This window comes from Rhea americana, unplaced genomic scaffold, assembly GCF_003343005.1.
Source record: "Rhea americana isolate MKP2758 unplaced genomic scaffold, rheAme1 scaffold_325, whole genome shotgun sequence".
NCBI lineage: Eukaryota > Metazoa > Chordata > Aves > Rheiformes > Rheidae > Rhea > Rhea americana.
In genome coordinates, this window is record NW_028186452.1 from 77,654 (window position 1) to 92,580 (window position 14,927).

At 37.4% G+C, this 14,927-nt stretch overlaps 3 protein-coding genes across 4 annotated transcripts in view; 2 read left to right on the top strand and 1 right to left on the bottom strand.

Annotated features, from left to right (window-relative positions):
- The window catches only part of NF1 (neurofibromin 1), a 112,827-nt gene that overhangs the window by 39,096 nt on the left and 58,804 nt on the right, over nt 1-14,927 (bottom strand). The gene's annotated exons all lie outside the window — the stretch shown is intronic.
- On the top strand, nt 1,704-2,592 carry EVI2B (ecotropic viral integration site 2B). Its single transcript, XM_085310766.1, has one exon. It carries the CDS (start codon nt 1,731-1,733, stop codon nt 2,574-2,576), a length of 846 nt encoding a protein of 281 aa, XP_085166892.1. The 5' UTR covers nt 1,704-1,730; the 3' UTR covers nt 2,577-2,592.
- Nucleotides 5,592-6,911, top strand: OMG (oligodendrocyte myelin glycoprotein). The gene has a single exon (XM_085310767.1). It carries the CDS (start codon nt 5,592-5,594, stop codon nt 6,909-6,911), a length of 1,320 nt encoding a protein of 439 aa, XP_085166893.1.

Consider the following 14,927-nt stretch of genomic DNA (forward strand, 5'->3'; position numbering starts at 1 on the left):
AGCACAGGCCCCAACTAACAGTTGCAGCAGCTACCAAAGTTGCCCAAGTAGAAAAAAAATGAGGCATATGGGCAGACAAAAGGTGCAACCTGTAGTTATCTGCCTTTTAATGCAACCAAGGCAAGTGAAGGTGCACATCAAGCCAGTGCATCACCACCTGTGATCAGATAGCTTTCTACGGCTAACTGCAACGAAGCTAAGGTTGCGTTTCAGCTAATGATCATGACAGCTCATCAAAACCATCAGTGAAATTAAATCAGTAAGATTCAAATCCAATCCAAACCTACATAATTTGATTTACATAGAAGTAACTATWACTATTTTCAACAAAGACAGGCAAACAAGCATTTAGGAATTTCTACATGCTTAGACTATTCCGGACAAAAACCACAAACACTCAAATATTTGAGTTTTATTAAAACAAAGCACTGAAATTTTGTTCTTAAAGTATGCCATTGCTGAGCTAAAATTCTTAGTCATCTCTCTAATCTTGACACTTCCTGCAGTAAGCTCTGGTAAACTTCCTCTTTTGTTGCAAAAAGCCTACTTCAACATCAGACAAGCCATTTTAAAGCTGCTTGCCTTTTTTTAAGCACACGGTCTGTCTTCCTTAAGCTTCAAACGAGAAAGGTAATACGTTTGCTTATTAGAAGATAAATGTACAGGTAAGAAGCAACTTCAAGATGGAAAGGTTTAATATTTGTATTAGTATTTGTTTTGAAATGAAACTGTATTATAAAACTTGTATACCATGTTCTGTATGCAACTACTTTATGGTGCATTCAAAGCTCGAGCAGAATATCTGTACCTTCCACRTACTAGGATACTGAACATGTTTCATTGCAAAAACATTGCCACTATGAACCATCACAAACTCTACACGTGAGTATTATTTGAATAGCAGGGAAATAGAAGAAAATGAAATGGAAACTTTTCCAYCTGTTATGAACCTAACATAATTTAGATCATAATGTTCTCATAAGCATTAATTTACTACTCATATGTATTTACATTGTTGCATGTGAAATTCTTAACAATCTAACAATCTKAGAGACTCGGGGATAGAGAGTATCTGTTCTGTTTCAGGAAGCTAACACGAACAAGATCTCCTTCATTCAAAAAATTAATCCCATCTGCAGAAATTTGTTTATAAACAGTTTAGTATTAGAATGAAGTTCCATTACAACAGCAGTAGTTGAAAACTTTTTAAAAATGATTATGCTCTAAGACAACTGCAARAGAGAGGCAAAAAACAGGAAATGAAGTTTAAAAGAACTGTAAAGAGCTTCTCATGCAGGGCTCTGCTTGGATCCCTCACACCTTAGGGTGCAAGGGAAGATAAYCTCCTTTACCTTGGGACAATCCTCTTTGGCAATACTGTTGCAAAATTGTTTCATRTTTTAAGTGCAAAACTATATGACTGATATTCACTTAAGTATAAATCTTAATGATCAATAATGTTGTAGATGCACCTGATATTTTTAAAGTCGGTAACAAATCTACCGGTAATACAAATAGGAACAGGCATGAAATTTTAAACAATTGAGTTTAATCTTATTTTTACTACTATAATATTGCTGTAAAATTGTCAGCAGGGACAAATGTAAACTGTAAATATACAGTAAATTGTAACTRTATCAAAATGCAGTTTACAGCTCTAATATTCAAATTAATTTGTTCTCTTTTATTACTGCTATAGGAGAGGACATATTTAAATAGGCTGTGAGAAAATGGCTAGCAACCAAATAATACTGGTTTTCTTCTGTGGAGAAGTTTGGAGATCACTTTCTACAAAAATACTGCCAAATGTTTCCATGAATGAAGGAAAAGCATATGCCAGGACCACGAGTTCAATGGAAGACACAATTTCCATATATCAGCYGCGCACAACTGTATCCAGCTTGCAYGCACCTCAAATCATCGAAACACCCCAAGAAGCCACCGATGGAAGCTGGATAGCAGCAATGTTAATTGGCACAATTTTGATTAGTATGATAATGGCTATTACTGTAATTCTTCTATGGAAATGCTGCAAAAAGCCACATCTAGTTGATACAAATTGGGCAGGTCGTTCTCCGTACGCAGATGGAGACACACCAGATGTCTTTGTGGAATCCGAGCAGGCTAACAAACGTTCATCGATTTTATCGACGTTGTCTTGGAAATTTAGGCAAGATACACGCTTACAGGGTGACTCTTGTGCATCAGAGAAACCATCCAACTGCACTACAGACAGGAAAGATGGCCAACCGCCTCCCACAGCGGAAGATCACTCTGTTTCACTAGTAACCAGCACTTCGGTTTCCAATACGAATGCATCTCCGCCACCCAGCTCAGAAGCAGTCAGCTGTGCACGCGACCCGTGTCCTCACCCAGCTCCTGCACCCGAATCCCCCGACCTGCCCCCCCCGCCCAACTGGCTCAGGGAACCACCCGAGAGTCAAGGTCTGGGCCTTGGCGAATACCAGCAATCACACTCGGAAACACAGGAACAATTTCCCCCACCTCCTGAGTTCACTACTCAAGAGATTCACGAATCGCTGCCACAGCTGCCATTGCCAGAACATCCTCTGTAGATGGCTAAAACTGCATTCCAATACGCTTCACATTTCTCTTAAATGGAGTATTCTTTAAACAACTCAATAAAGGAGAAGCTGACGCAGGCAAGAGCTGCGAGACCACAGTGCAGGCAGTTCCCCAGCATTTCTTAACTTCAGCTTTCACAAAGGAAACAACCTGTTTCTGCCTGAAGCGAACCATTTCAAAACACAGTAGGGATGGAGCCCAYGACACCTAGTGATTCCAGATTTTAGAGACTACAAAAACAGTATAAACACCTGTGTATGCCTGTATATACATATACGTATGTGTATATAAGCGTATATATACACACACAGACACATTCAAGAAGCAGAGTATGGCTTCAGATGTACTCAGAGCTTCTAAAATTGATTTTTCTACGAGACTCTAATTGAAAGCAATGAATTCATTTTTTCAGAATGTCTTTTACAAGTTAATTTTAATAAAGCTTTCTAATTCAAAGATGCATTGTTCATCTGCATACTTAAAGCACAACTGAATATTTGTTTAGGTCCAAAGCTTCAAATTAAAAACAGAAYGTATGTTTCTTGGCACACATACATGCTGTCTATCACTCAGATAAAGGTCTATTTTCTGCATATGACCAGATAAGGATTTGGTAACAATGGACTGCAGGTATTTAAAGCAAATCCCCATAATAGCCATCAGTTCTTATTTATTAATAGCAGTAAGACTTCCTTTATTGCCAAAAAATACCATTGCCAGAATCTCTAGTCACTTCACACTACTTTTTGGTAATGCAGAGAATAGTGCAAGTAAGAAGGTAATAGAAGTAGTAGACACTCAAAAGCTGAAATGGCTCCACACGTAGAAAGAACAAGTATATATATATATATATATATATATATATAAGAAAACAGAAAACAAAAAACTTTCTTTTATCTAGATACTTCGGTTTCTGTGGACAAAATACAAAGAGTTCATGGAACATCCAGGCACATGAGCATCAGAATTAGCTGTGCACATTTACTGTTTTCTTCCTCTGAAGCAGTACTTTTAGAATGCACTCAATTAATACAAACTTTATTTTGTCTATACACTAGATTCCTTTTAACTCAAGCTGTCCAAGATTTTTACAGGTTCCTGTCTTGGCCCTGAGTATAAGCGAAGCTCAGTATCCTGCCTAAAATCATGCATTTTAGTAAGATAACTTTTGGGGTAGTTGGAAAGTAGTTTCAGAGGTAAATTAAAAACAAAATACGTTACCAGTATTTGAATGTTTAGACTCATAGCAAGAGGCTGTTAGATGCCAAAGCTACCTTTCCATGACATCTCTGCAAAACAGCGAAGAGCTTGTAATTTTGAACTCTCTGGGGAAGGGAATATATTTGTGAATGGTGCACAGAGCACTTGTTTGCACATGTAACAGCAATAAACTTAAAAATCTTTAAATTACCACTAAAACCTTAAAGCCATAGGTTGTACATATGCATTTTATGCTGCTGTGCATGCAGTGGGCACAGGGAAGGATAGTTAAAAGTTTCTTACCATTTACATAAGATGTATRAAACTGCGTACCTGAAAAACTATTTCTTTTGAAGGCTTATTACATTATACTACATTCAAATTAACAGTGTTATAAACCATACCCACTATTACCATATTGTGTGGAGAAATTCAGATAAAGATGTCCTATAGAAATCTGTAAAATCCTACAAGCTGAGCAGTATTTTATCTGACAATACAGTGGCAGCCTGATCTTAGGAACTAGAAAATTGAACATTTTTAAATTACAAAAAGATACTCTGGCAGTGTAGAAAGTTCAGGATAGGAAGCCTAAATTAATATTATCCATTATTACAAAAGCATGGATTAAATGAAAGTAAAAGGAACACAACTTAGAAGACTTTTTAAATAGAATCATTWAAAGGGAATCATAGGTTAAGCTAAAATAGCCTACAGAAATGCCATGCGACATTCTTTGCACAGGCAAACTTAAATGCCATATTTGGATGCAATAACATATCTATAAAAATGTACAGAGAAGTTAACTAATTCAAATTACAAAACCCAACTATTTTATAGAACATGCACGCCTTGCCATGAATTTGAGTCAGCACCAACGACAGCTCTGCAGTCCTTCGATGTAGTGCAGATCAGGTGGTTGCAGAGCCCCAGCTAGCAGCAATACGATGCAGCTGAAGAGGCAAGCACAATCCACAGACAGCAACTGTAGCTACTCTCTAGAACAAGACGACCTCTAAGCTCAAATCTTTCACAGAAATGATGTACTGATACTGCAGAAGAGACTACGGTAAGTTTGTTTTTGTTTTTAATCACAAAAACCTACTACAAAACCAGAGACAGTAATAAGATCAAAATTATTAGTTGATGACAGATGCTTGCACCAGAAATTTGCTGCAGCGTCAGATTTCTTTCTAACATTAATTCAGCTTTCAAACATGTGTTACCAGCTTTGAAAATGTAATTAACACTATAATAAGAAAAAATATTAATGTGTATGTTGGCATGAGAATGGAAATTGAGTTTCAAAATTCTTAACAATTTAAGATGTACTTTAACCAATTCTGTGTAAGCAAATAGTGTGCATGTATGGGGGGGACTGCTACATTACTGCAGAGATTTGTAAAGCAGATCCAGTTGACAGCCATTTTTTCATCCGGTATAAAAGAACACATTATTCCAAATATAATATAGGCTTGAAATCACTAAAAACAAGAAGCAGACATTGTATAACATTTGGAAGAGACTTGCGTTTTCGGAAGAAAGCCCTCATTTGAGCTTGAGGGGGAAAGGAGGATGAAAAAACAAGTCTCATTCTGCCAGACAACATGACAGTCTATGAAGGGATGCTTTGTAAAGTCTCTCTTGAACAATTATAAAAAGGACTATGTCACAAAGGGGTTTATTGATATTTTAACTTAATTTCTCCTGCAAGTAGTCAGTGCAAAGGCAACCCTTAAAAATAAATAAAATATATTATATGGATTTAAAGGGCGTTATTTTGGTATATTTATTTTCAGGCAACAATGGAACACCAGGTACTGAAAACATCTACCTGCCTGCTGGCCTTTCTGTTTTTCATACCCACTGTTCTGGGTATTTGTCCTTCTAACTGTACATGCTCAGGAAACAACAGGAATGTGGACTGTTCAGGCAGAAACTTAACTCTACTGCCACATGGACTTCAAGACAACATTACATACTTAAATCTGTCCTTTAACCAGTTTATAGATCTTGATCATCAGCTGACCAGATTTACCAATTTGAGGACCCTCGATATTTCAAATAATTGGCTCAAGAATGTTCCTGCTCATCTGCCCAAGTCATTATGGGAATTATATGCCATAAATAACAACATTAAAGTTCTTCAGAAACTTGACACAGCTTACCAGTGGAATCTTAGAGTGCTCGATGTTTCGAGGAACATGGTGGAAAGAGCTGTTTTGATCAACAACACACTGAGCAGTCTCAGGTTTCTCAATCTCAGTAGCAACAAACTTTGGACAGTTCCAACCAATATGCCCTACAACATAGAGACAGTGGATCTATCCAATAACTTCCTGTCACAGATACTTCCGGGAACGCTGGTGAGACTCCAACACCTTACCAGCCTTTACCTGCACAACAACAAGTTCACATACATTCCTGACAAAGCTTTTGACCAACTCCTTCAGCTACAAGTAGTAACACTATATAACAACCCGTGGTCTTGCAGTGACAAACAAAATATCCCTTATTTGCTTAAATGGGTGCAAGGAACGGCTGCCAACGTCATAGGGGCTCCTTGTGCTAACGAGACGGTGCTTTGGATGAACACCACGCCAACTGTGGCTGCTCCCACGGTCCCAGAGCCTAACCTCATGATTAAAGGAATGAAGGCAGCAGACAGAACTACTTCTCCAATGGCAACCGAATCAAGCAAAGTGACAAAATTGCATAAAAAACTCAAAGCTAAGGAGGTTACTTTAATTGCTACCTTAAGCCAAACTGTACTGTTTACAAGCACAGACCGACCACTACTCCTTTATCCAGAAGATCTGACCACCGGGAAAGTGAGCTCGCATGAAGCGGCAGCCACACACACGATCTACATAAAGGATTCGACTGAGGTGAACTCAAGCATGGCTCATTCGACAGGATCATCCACTACTCCTATGACTCTGAGCATTACCAGTGGAATGCCAACAAACTACTCTAAAATGCCTCAAAGCACAACTGCTACCTTAAGGAAAGAGGAATCCACAACAAATATTTTGAATACTCATGCGCCCTCCAAAGCAAGTATCTGTGAGGTATATTTGTTTTATGTTATAACGCTTAATGCAGTGGTAACGTTTATTGGCTAAGGGCTTGTAGTCTCGTGAAGTTTATTCCTGTGATGCATAGCTGGAGTAAAGACATCCAGGTCAAAAAAGTGAATCAAAATACAAGAAACTCAAAGTTCTGACTCTGATCTAAAGAGAACAACAGTTCTTAAAGAACTGCACACTAATGTCTTGATACTAAGCTGCTACTTATTTTACTATGTCTTAATCAAGTAAAACTAACCTATGATTTTGTTTTTAAAAATGTGCTTATTTTGTATTTAAATTTTTAATTTACTTGCACAGAATAAAACATCAGAATTTTAAGTACTGATTTTATGTATGGTTTTGTCATTAAACATCTGGAAAAAACAGAAGGCCTGTATCATATCTGCATTGTTTTGCTTGACTTGCCAACCAGTAATTCTTGTAATATAGTAGTACAGATCCTTTGTAAGTTATGATGACATGCAAAAGGAAGGGAAAAAATAATAAAAAAAAGAACCTGTTTCACTAACCAGAAGTTATTCCTCGAAAATGGCTAGCATGTATATCTATGTTTGCTTCATATGTATTAAGTATTTTAAATATGAAGAACAACAGTTTTGAATTTAGAAATTAAATATGACAATGCCATAGTGTCCACTAGGAAGAGATCAATAGAGAAGACAATGTGGTCTAACTTTGGCATGGGAAAGGTGATAACGGCTGATTTCTATTTTTGCTCTGTCTCGACTCTGAAGCTCTAGGCCAGTTATTTCTCGCTCTCCGTACTTTAAAAAAGATAAAAGTAGAGAAAAAACACAGGATGTTCAATGCCATGACACTCTCGGACAACACTGAGCTTACCTACGCAAATTAATGAAATGAAGCGCCTTAAATTTATTTCAAGTTACATCCAAAAATCCAAAATAATTATTTCATTATGCTTAAAAGAATATCACAAGTTGGCCAGAATACATCAAACCACTATTTTTTGAACTGCAAAACGAAATAACAGCCAATTTGTAATCAATTTATGTAACATAAATCAATTACGTAATTAGTTGACAAGCTAACTGTTATTTAAACAATCCTAGAACTGGCCTTGTGATTTAAAACATTAACTCAATCCATGGCATTGAACATGCCCAAATCATTGTCCTATAAGGATGAGCATGAATGCTATTTCCCTTGATAGCTGCACCATCAATGAGTAGAAATAGTTGCACGCATGGTTCTGTCCACTCTAGCACAATAATTTAAATTATGTGGCAAAGGTACTTGATATATTACAGGTAAAGTTTTGCAAACAGCATGAAATGAAAACTGAAGAACAAGTTCATTGAAAAAATAAGAAGTATTCACTTAATATTACAAACCTTTATTAAACGTTTTCCATTCATTTCAGGCCATTTGATTTCCAGTTATTGTAGCATGAAGGTGCTACAAAACCCAGAAAACCTCACTCCTGAGACTGGAGTCCTCCACCTATTTCTCCTAGGTGTCAATGAGGGTTGTCAACCATTTACAACCACTGGTGTCAGAGAAATCACAACTTTCCAATTGTGAACAATATTTCTATAACCAGAAATGTATTTTAATTTCTAACAGCAAAGTAAATGTCAYACAATGAATTTGTACAGTTATTTCATTGGCATTTAAGTAAAAATAAAGTTAAGTTTGTACTGAACTGAATTAGTGGTGGTGCTTCATTTCAAATATGCCTAGCTACCATATACTCTTGGGGACAAGTAATATCACTGAATAGATATTGTTTTAATAAACAAACCTATCTTAAACAGGTATTTGGCTAATCATCTTATCCTATGGGGGAAATTATTGTATGATCAAATTACATTACCCTGATACTCAAGTTTTCTCTAATATTGTTTATTAATAAACTGATGAGATCACTGTGACATAGAACCTACCCTTCCTACTCTTTAGGATTTGCAAACACCTAAAGCATATGCCACTACAAAAGAGGTAGCTCTCATGCTCTCTAATAAAATAAAACAGCACTTTAYGTAGACAAATACTAGTTATCTAAGTCAAAGCTTAGACTATCTAGACCATAAGCAACACATACACAGTAGCTTCACTGGCCTGTGGAAGTGCCTCATTACAGAAAGGAGCTACCCGCTGTCTGAAAAAAAATGTCCACTTGCACAGGCTTTATCTATTTTCCCAGGTTAAGTAATCTGATACAAACTGGTAAATTCTACCAACTACCATAAATACTAAAAAAAAAAAAAAAAAGAGCCACTGCCTGCTTGAGTCTCTTTGAACAGTATTTGCTAAGCATTAACTCATTATAAAACAATATCAACCTACTCATCATTTTCAAAATTAGGTATTTCCTAGAATTATCTCATTCACATGGCTTTATCCTACACAGTTTAGAGCAGCTTAGTTGCAAGGTAAGACAGAGATCACTAAACGGAGGCTAAGACTAAAGCACCTTCAGTAGATTATATTACATTGTGAGAATTACATGAAATACTACATGCACCCTTGCTGAACAGTTCAGTACATGATGCCAGATCCTACTGGATGCAAAAAAGACCCTTCACGGAATCACCCCTATGTGCTCTGAGTATGTTTCCCTTACAATGAGACTATGCAGAGAACAGTGAATGCTATCTACAAAAAAATTATTTTTTTCAGAAGTTGTTCAGGACAAATTGCAACTTCCCATACTGGAGGACTTGCTACCTGGACTTCAAAGGCTCAAGTGTGCTGACAAAAGCGTGGAAGTGGAAACGGGTTTCTGGGGTTTTCCAAATGCACGTACGTGACAAATTGTGAGTTTATATTCACAAATAGGAGACAAAGATGTGACTAGGAGGTTAGGAAACAAAAATCATGGGCGGATACGTAGGCAATTACAGCACTGCCTCTCACAGTGTAGGGCTATGCTCTGTCCAGAGCTTGCCCACAGAAGGTGGAAGCTAAAGGGCTTCACAGTCAGACTGCTCTCAGGAAAGCAGGTTTCCTTGTACTTAGGGTTCCTTGCATTTTTCTTGAATATAAATTAGTTGATAACAGAGTAGTGAGTAGGCAGGCAAACGTAGGAGTCGTACTATAGTTGCTTGGCAACAGTGCAGTCAAATTGAAATAAAACTGATAGGCATGGACATGAATGCTACAGAATCAGTTTGGTTAAAACAAACACGCTGGTAAAAAGATTTATCTCAGAAATTATTTTTTCCAAAATACTTAGGTAACACTTCAGTGTGTGTGTGTGTGTGTGTGTGTGTGTGTGTATATATATATATATATATAATATATTTAATGGTGCTACCTTGTATATATTAATTGCTTATCCCAAAAAGTTATAGCACACCTTGTAATAGAAATGTGCTTGTTTTTGAAAGGTTATAACTATTGCAGGAGTAGTTGTGGCCTGAAGCAATAACTCAAGAGGTYTGAATTCCCCATGTTCCCTATTTAATTGTTTGGGATATTAGTTTTAAAACTCAATGTCAGTATTTCAAAGTCAGTATTTATTGACTTATTGATCATCATAAGATAGCAGGGATTAAGGAAGAAAACTGGCTTTGAAAGTCAGGTTGTTGCCCAGGAAACAAAAATGCAGAGAGAAATGACAGAGATTAAATTTCACAACACAAGGAGGATATAAACTGATCCAGATACATCAGTAAAATGACTCAACGATGCCCTAGCAACTAGATCTCCAACTAAAAAAACCCCAGCCTGCTGCAAGCCCTCAAACATACTGGCAGTTCCAATCTAAACAGTCTTTTCATATTCCACAGCTTTTTTTTTTATTAAAAAAAAAAAAAAAAAGTATAGCTGGCTCTGAACCACAAGACAGCTACCCCAAAAAAGCACCACTTTGGCATGCTCCTTTTAGTAGAAAAGATGTCAGAATATCATTCCAGAAAACAGGCCAGCCTGCTAGGTTTGAAAAATAGCCTTATGGAAGATAGTTGARGAATTACATAATTACTGCAGAGAAATTAACTAACAAAGGCGAGGCAAAGGGAAATAGTATTTGTACTAGTAACAAGGCTTAGGTAGAAGTGCAACTATATTTAAGTACCCTGTATCTGCAGAGAGATCTACCCCTACTCCATGGAAAGGAGGAACTGACCTGCACCACAGTCATTATGGTTTAGCAGTGATTTTTCACCTTTCTTTGAGGAACTAAGGTTTGTGTTCATCCAAAATCCTTGGCACATAGTTTATAAGGTTATTCTATTTAAGGCAACTTTTCAGATTGAGTTGTCAGGTAACTTGGTCACCAACTACAACTTTAGAATTTACAGGGAGTTCAGTATCACAACGCTAGGGAAAATATTTCCATCCCCGTAAGACTCAAGAATTGTCCAGCACCATTAGAGATCAGAGGTGTTTTGGCAGCTCACTCTTGTTTACAGTCCTTTTCTTACTCCCAGGGTGCGCTTCCAGAGCGGACAGCGCTTTAGAACCCTCSGCTGAGGTAGTGGGGAGGACGGGACACAGGGACAACAGCACTAGGAAAACAGCACAGCACACTTCCACAAACACTCGCCCCCAAGCTTCTTTCAGGTAACCAGTTACAACAGAGGATCCTTTCGCGCTCTTAATTGATGTTCAAGCTTTCTTATTCTTTTTCAGTCATTCACTCCTTTCTGCTGAATTCAACAAATTTTAAGTATCAGTTACTAAATAAAAGGTCACAGCTATCCATACTACTTCCCCAAGGAAAACAAGTAGAAGTGCAGAGTTACATATAGAACAGATATTTTAAGTTTTTATAGTGACAATAAAGGGAATTAAATACATAGTAGTGACACGTGGAATTAAAGAGTTACTATTCTAGGAATTTTATATTGCCTGAACAGCTACTATGTACACAAAGAAAGTTCAGAAAGATGAAATGAGCTATTTGGGGCAAGTCAGAAGATGAAGAAATATGTCTTCATCATTTTCTTCTAAAGTTGTCTTATGTCAGTGTTTGATCAGCTACTGGTAAGCTGATAATTAAAAGTATTTGGCAGTACTTTCTATTTAATGTTCTCCTCTTTTTTCAGCTTAGACATAGAAATTGTAATTTAACTTACAAATGTACTTATTGTATCAATAGGCAAATTCTGCCTCTTGTTGAACAAGTTTCACAGCCAAATTCCAATACACATCCATAACAGAGCAAGTCTATAACACTACAGTTACAGTCAATAGCTACTGACACAATAAACAAGTAACATCCTGCTTTATTATATTGGCTTTATTTGGGCCCATCACTGACTTGCCCAGATCTGTCAAGTTTACTTGCAAATATCTGTGTATTCACATCTTGAGTTGGCAGCTTTGACCAAGAAACATCACACACCTAAAAGCATAATCAGTATTTAATGATGCTAAATATTATACRTTTTCCCGGAAATGGAAGCAAGCAGAAGTTGTTAAATGATCTGCAAATAAATGGAGTAAAGATACTGGTCATAAAGTCTAATTCTTATCAGTGGCACTTACAGTTATGAAAAGTAAATTCAGCTGTACTTGTTTAGATATTCTGCAGAGTTAAGCCTTGTAAGCAATAGCTATCATCACTCTCATGATCTGGCTACACCAGCTGGATACCAGGAAGTAAAYCGCAGGATGAATTAAGAGCACAAGGTAATTTTCCTGTTCTCTTACCCCTGGTAAATGCGCAGCTCCTCATACTCAAGGGAGGAGGCTGCTAACTTCAGCGCTCAGACTCGTGGAGGTTCCACTGACAAAACGCAGTGCAGAGTACTGATTTACAGCAAAGTTAGAAAGGTAGGTCAATCTTCTCCATTTAAGCAATGCTACGACTTTCCAAAGTCTGTCAAGGAGATCACTGAGTAAAAAAACCCTATTGTAAACCTCAATGCTTCCTGTGGAAAGGTGCAATTTTATTCCAGCACGTTTCCACATATCCTCCCAGTTGTGATCAGATCTTTTAGCTGACAGTACGCTCGACTCATAAGTAGTAGTAATTCATATATTTTAAAGTGAATGCTACTGTAGCCCATTTCAATGGCAGATTATATATTTTTGTCAATATATCAACTTCATTCTTGGATTTATTACTCTTGGATGTAAATAATCAAAGCCAAAAGAATGGTTAATCTATTCCCTAGCCTTTCTTATTTGAGTATCAGCATTTGACGGTGAGAACTGTACATTGCTCTAACTATATTTAGACCAAAGAAATATTTATAGATACCCTGCACAGCTATTCTACATCAACTTTAGGCAGTATCATCTTCAGGAAACAAGGAACAACTCTGAACAACTGTTTAAGGCTTCAACTCTCATTTGCCTCCTTTTCATGTATTCTGCTGCATAGAATTGGAGATGTGGACTTCAGTGCTGAAGGGACAGGGTTGCTATACACAGATCTTGCTTCTCCAAATGCCTGCAAAACATGCACTAACGCTTGCTTGGCTTTTACTCACCAACATTTTAACACACACTTAAAATATTACTGCACCTTGGATCAGCTAACTGTAAAATATCAAAGTTTCAAATGCCAAAATAAGTGCAAAATAACCATTACATTATTTTCATGTATAGTAGACTTACATAAACAGCTGCAGGTCTCTCCAAATATTGAAAGTTTGTAAAATTTATGCAACAACATATTTTTGCTAAGATGATTTCCACATGAACCTGTTACCAAATCAGAATCGCTATGCCTCTTAACTTCCCTCCCAATACAACACTGCTATTAAGTCAGACAGTGTGGATAATCTTGCTTTTCTGATTTTAAACAAAAGGTAGGCAAGTGCTCAAGCATATATTCCATACTTTTGTATCAAGTTATTTACAGAAGTTTTCTTTACACATGTAATACCCTTTTTTCATACTTTGCAAATGAAAAAACATATTGCATGTCTAGTCTTCACAGAATACATAAGGATATCCTGGATCATGCTCAAACAGAGTGAACTTTGGGAAGACGGGTTATCGCTATCCTTGGCATTTGCATGCCTGATTTCTTGCGCGAGGAGAACTAGATAGTAACATAGGCATTTTATTTTAATTGGCACGAAATAAGACTGTGTCTGATGGAAAAATTGAACTGGAGGAAGACGAATGTGATGAGCAAATCACGAATGTGATTTTTTTTGAGGAGGGTCGGGTGGAGGTAGGTTTCCAGCTTTTTAAAGAGAATTTAGGACGGTATCTTCTCTGGCTTCGTGTACAGAGGGGACTTAAACTGAAGGGCTCTTTCCTCACAGGAAAAAGGCAGCACAGAGGAAAAAACCTGTAATCCTGCCACAGGCTACTCTTGGCAACACCTGTTTTCCATCAGTTAGTCCTGCAGGTTTATGAGCTCTTTGACACACACCCACAAGAAGGGCACGTGTGCCCCTTTGCAACGCTGCCCTCCCACCTCCCCTTTCATAAGCTACAGTAAATCACTCCTCACAATACTCACACAGGAGCAATGGCATCTTTTACGTTGAATGGCTTTTGTCTAGAGTACAAGAATTTAGTTTCGCACAGATGCTTTAAACAATCCTTTCCCATAAGGCTTCCTAATGCTGTTGTATAACGGGCTTTCAGATAACAATAATCCAGGTCAGATTAAAAATACCAGTTCACCTCTGAAGGAACCGACTTCTGCAGAATTAGTCAACACCACTTTTCTCATTAATTAAACTCCAACGAAGTCCTTCTGTTGAGCACATAAAAGACGCTACACTTACGCAAGTAGACTCTGAAATACCATCATCCCACTTCAAATTAAGCTATCAAGCATGCAGAGTTCCCTTCAATATCTACCTGAGTCCACTGTGCATCTCACCGGAAGAGAGGGAAAAGAAAYTGCATTTAACCAGGCTCATTTGTAATAAAGGTAACCATGCAAGGATACAACAGCAGTTTTAAACATATTGCTATAGAAAGTATATTTAGTTATTAGTTTATTTAGTAATAAACTAGATAAGAATGCTTTGCTGCATATTCAACACCACTTAGAAAAGATGGGGAGGACCTGCCTTCCTGTCAAATGTTTGCCTAAGGAAAGGGTCGGGTATCTTCCAAACTGGAATGGTTCCTGAGAGTGAGTGAGTGAGTGTGTGTGTGTGTGTGTGT

Coding starts and splice junctions, on each gene's coding strand:
- OMG (XM_085310767.1), top strand. CDS start 5,592: ATGGAACACCAGGTACTGAAAACATCTACCTGCCTGCTGGCCTTTCTG.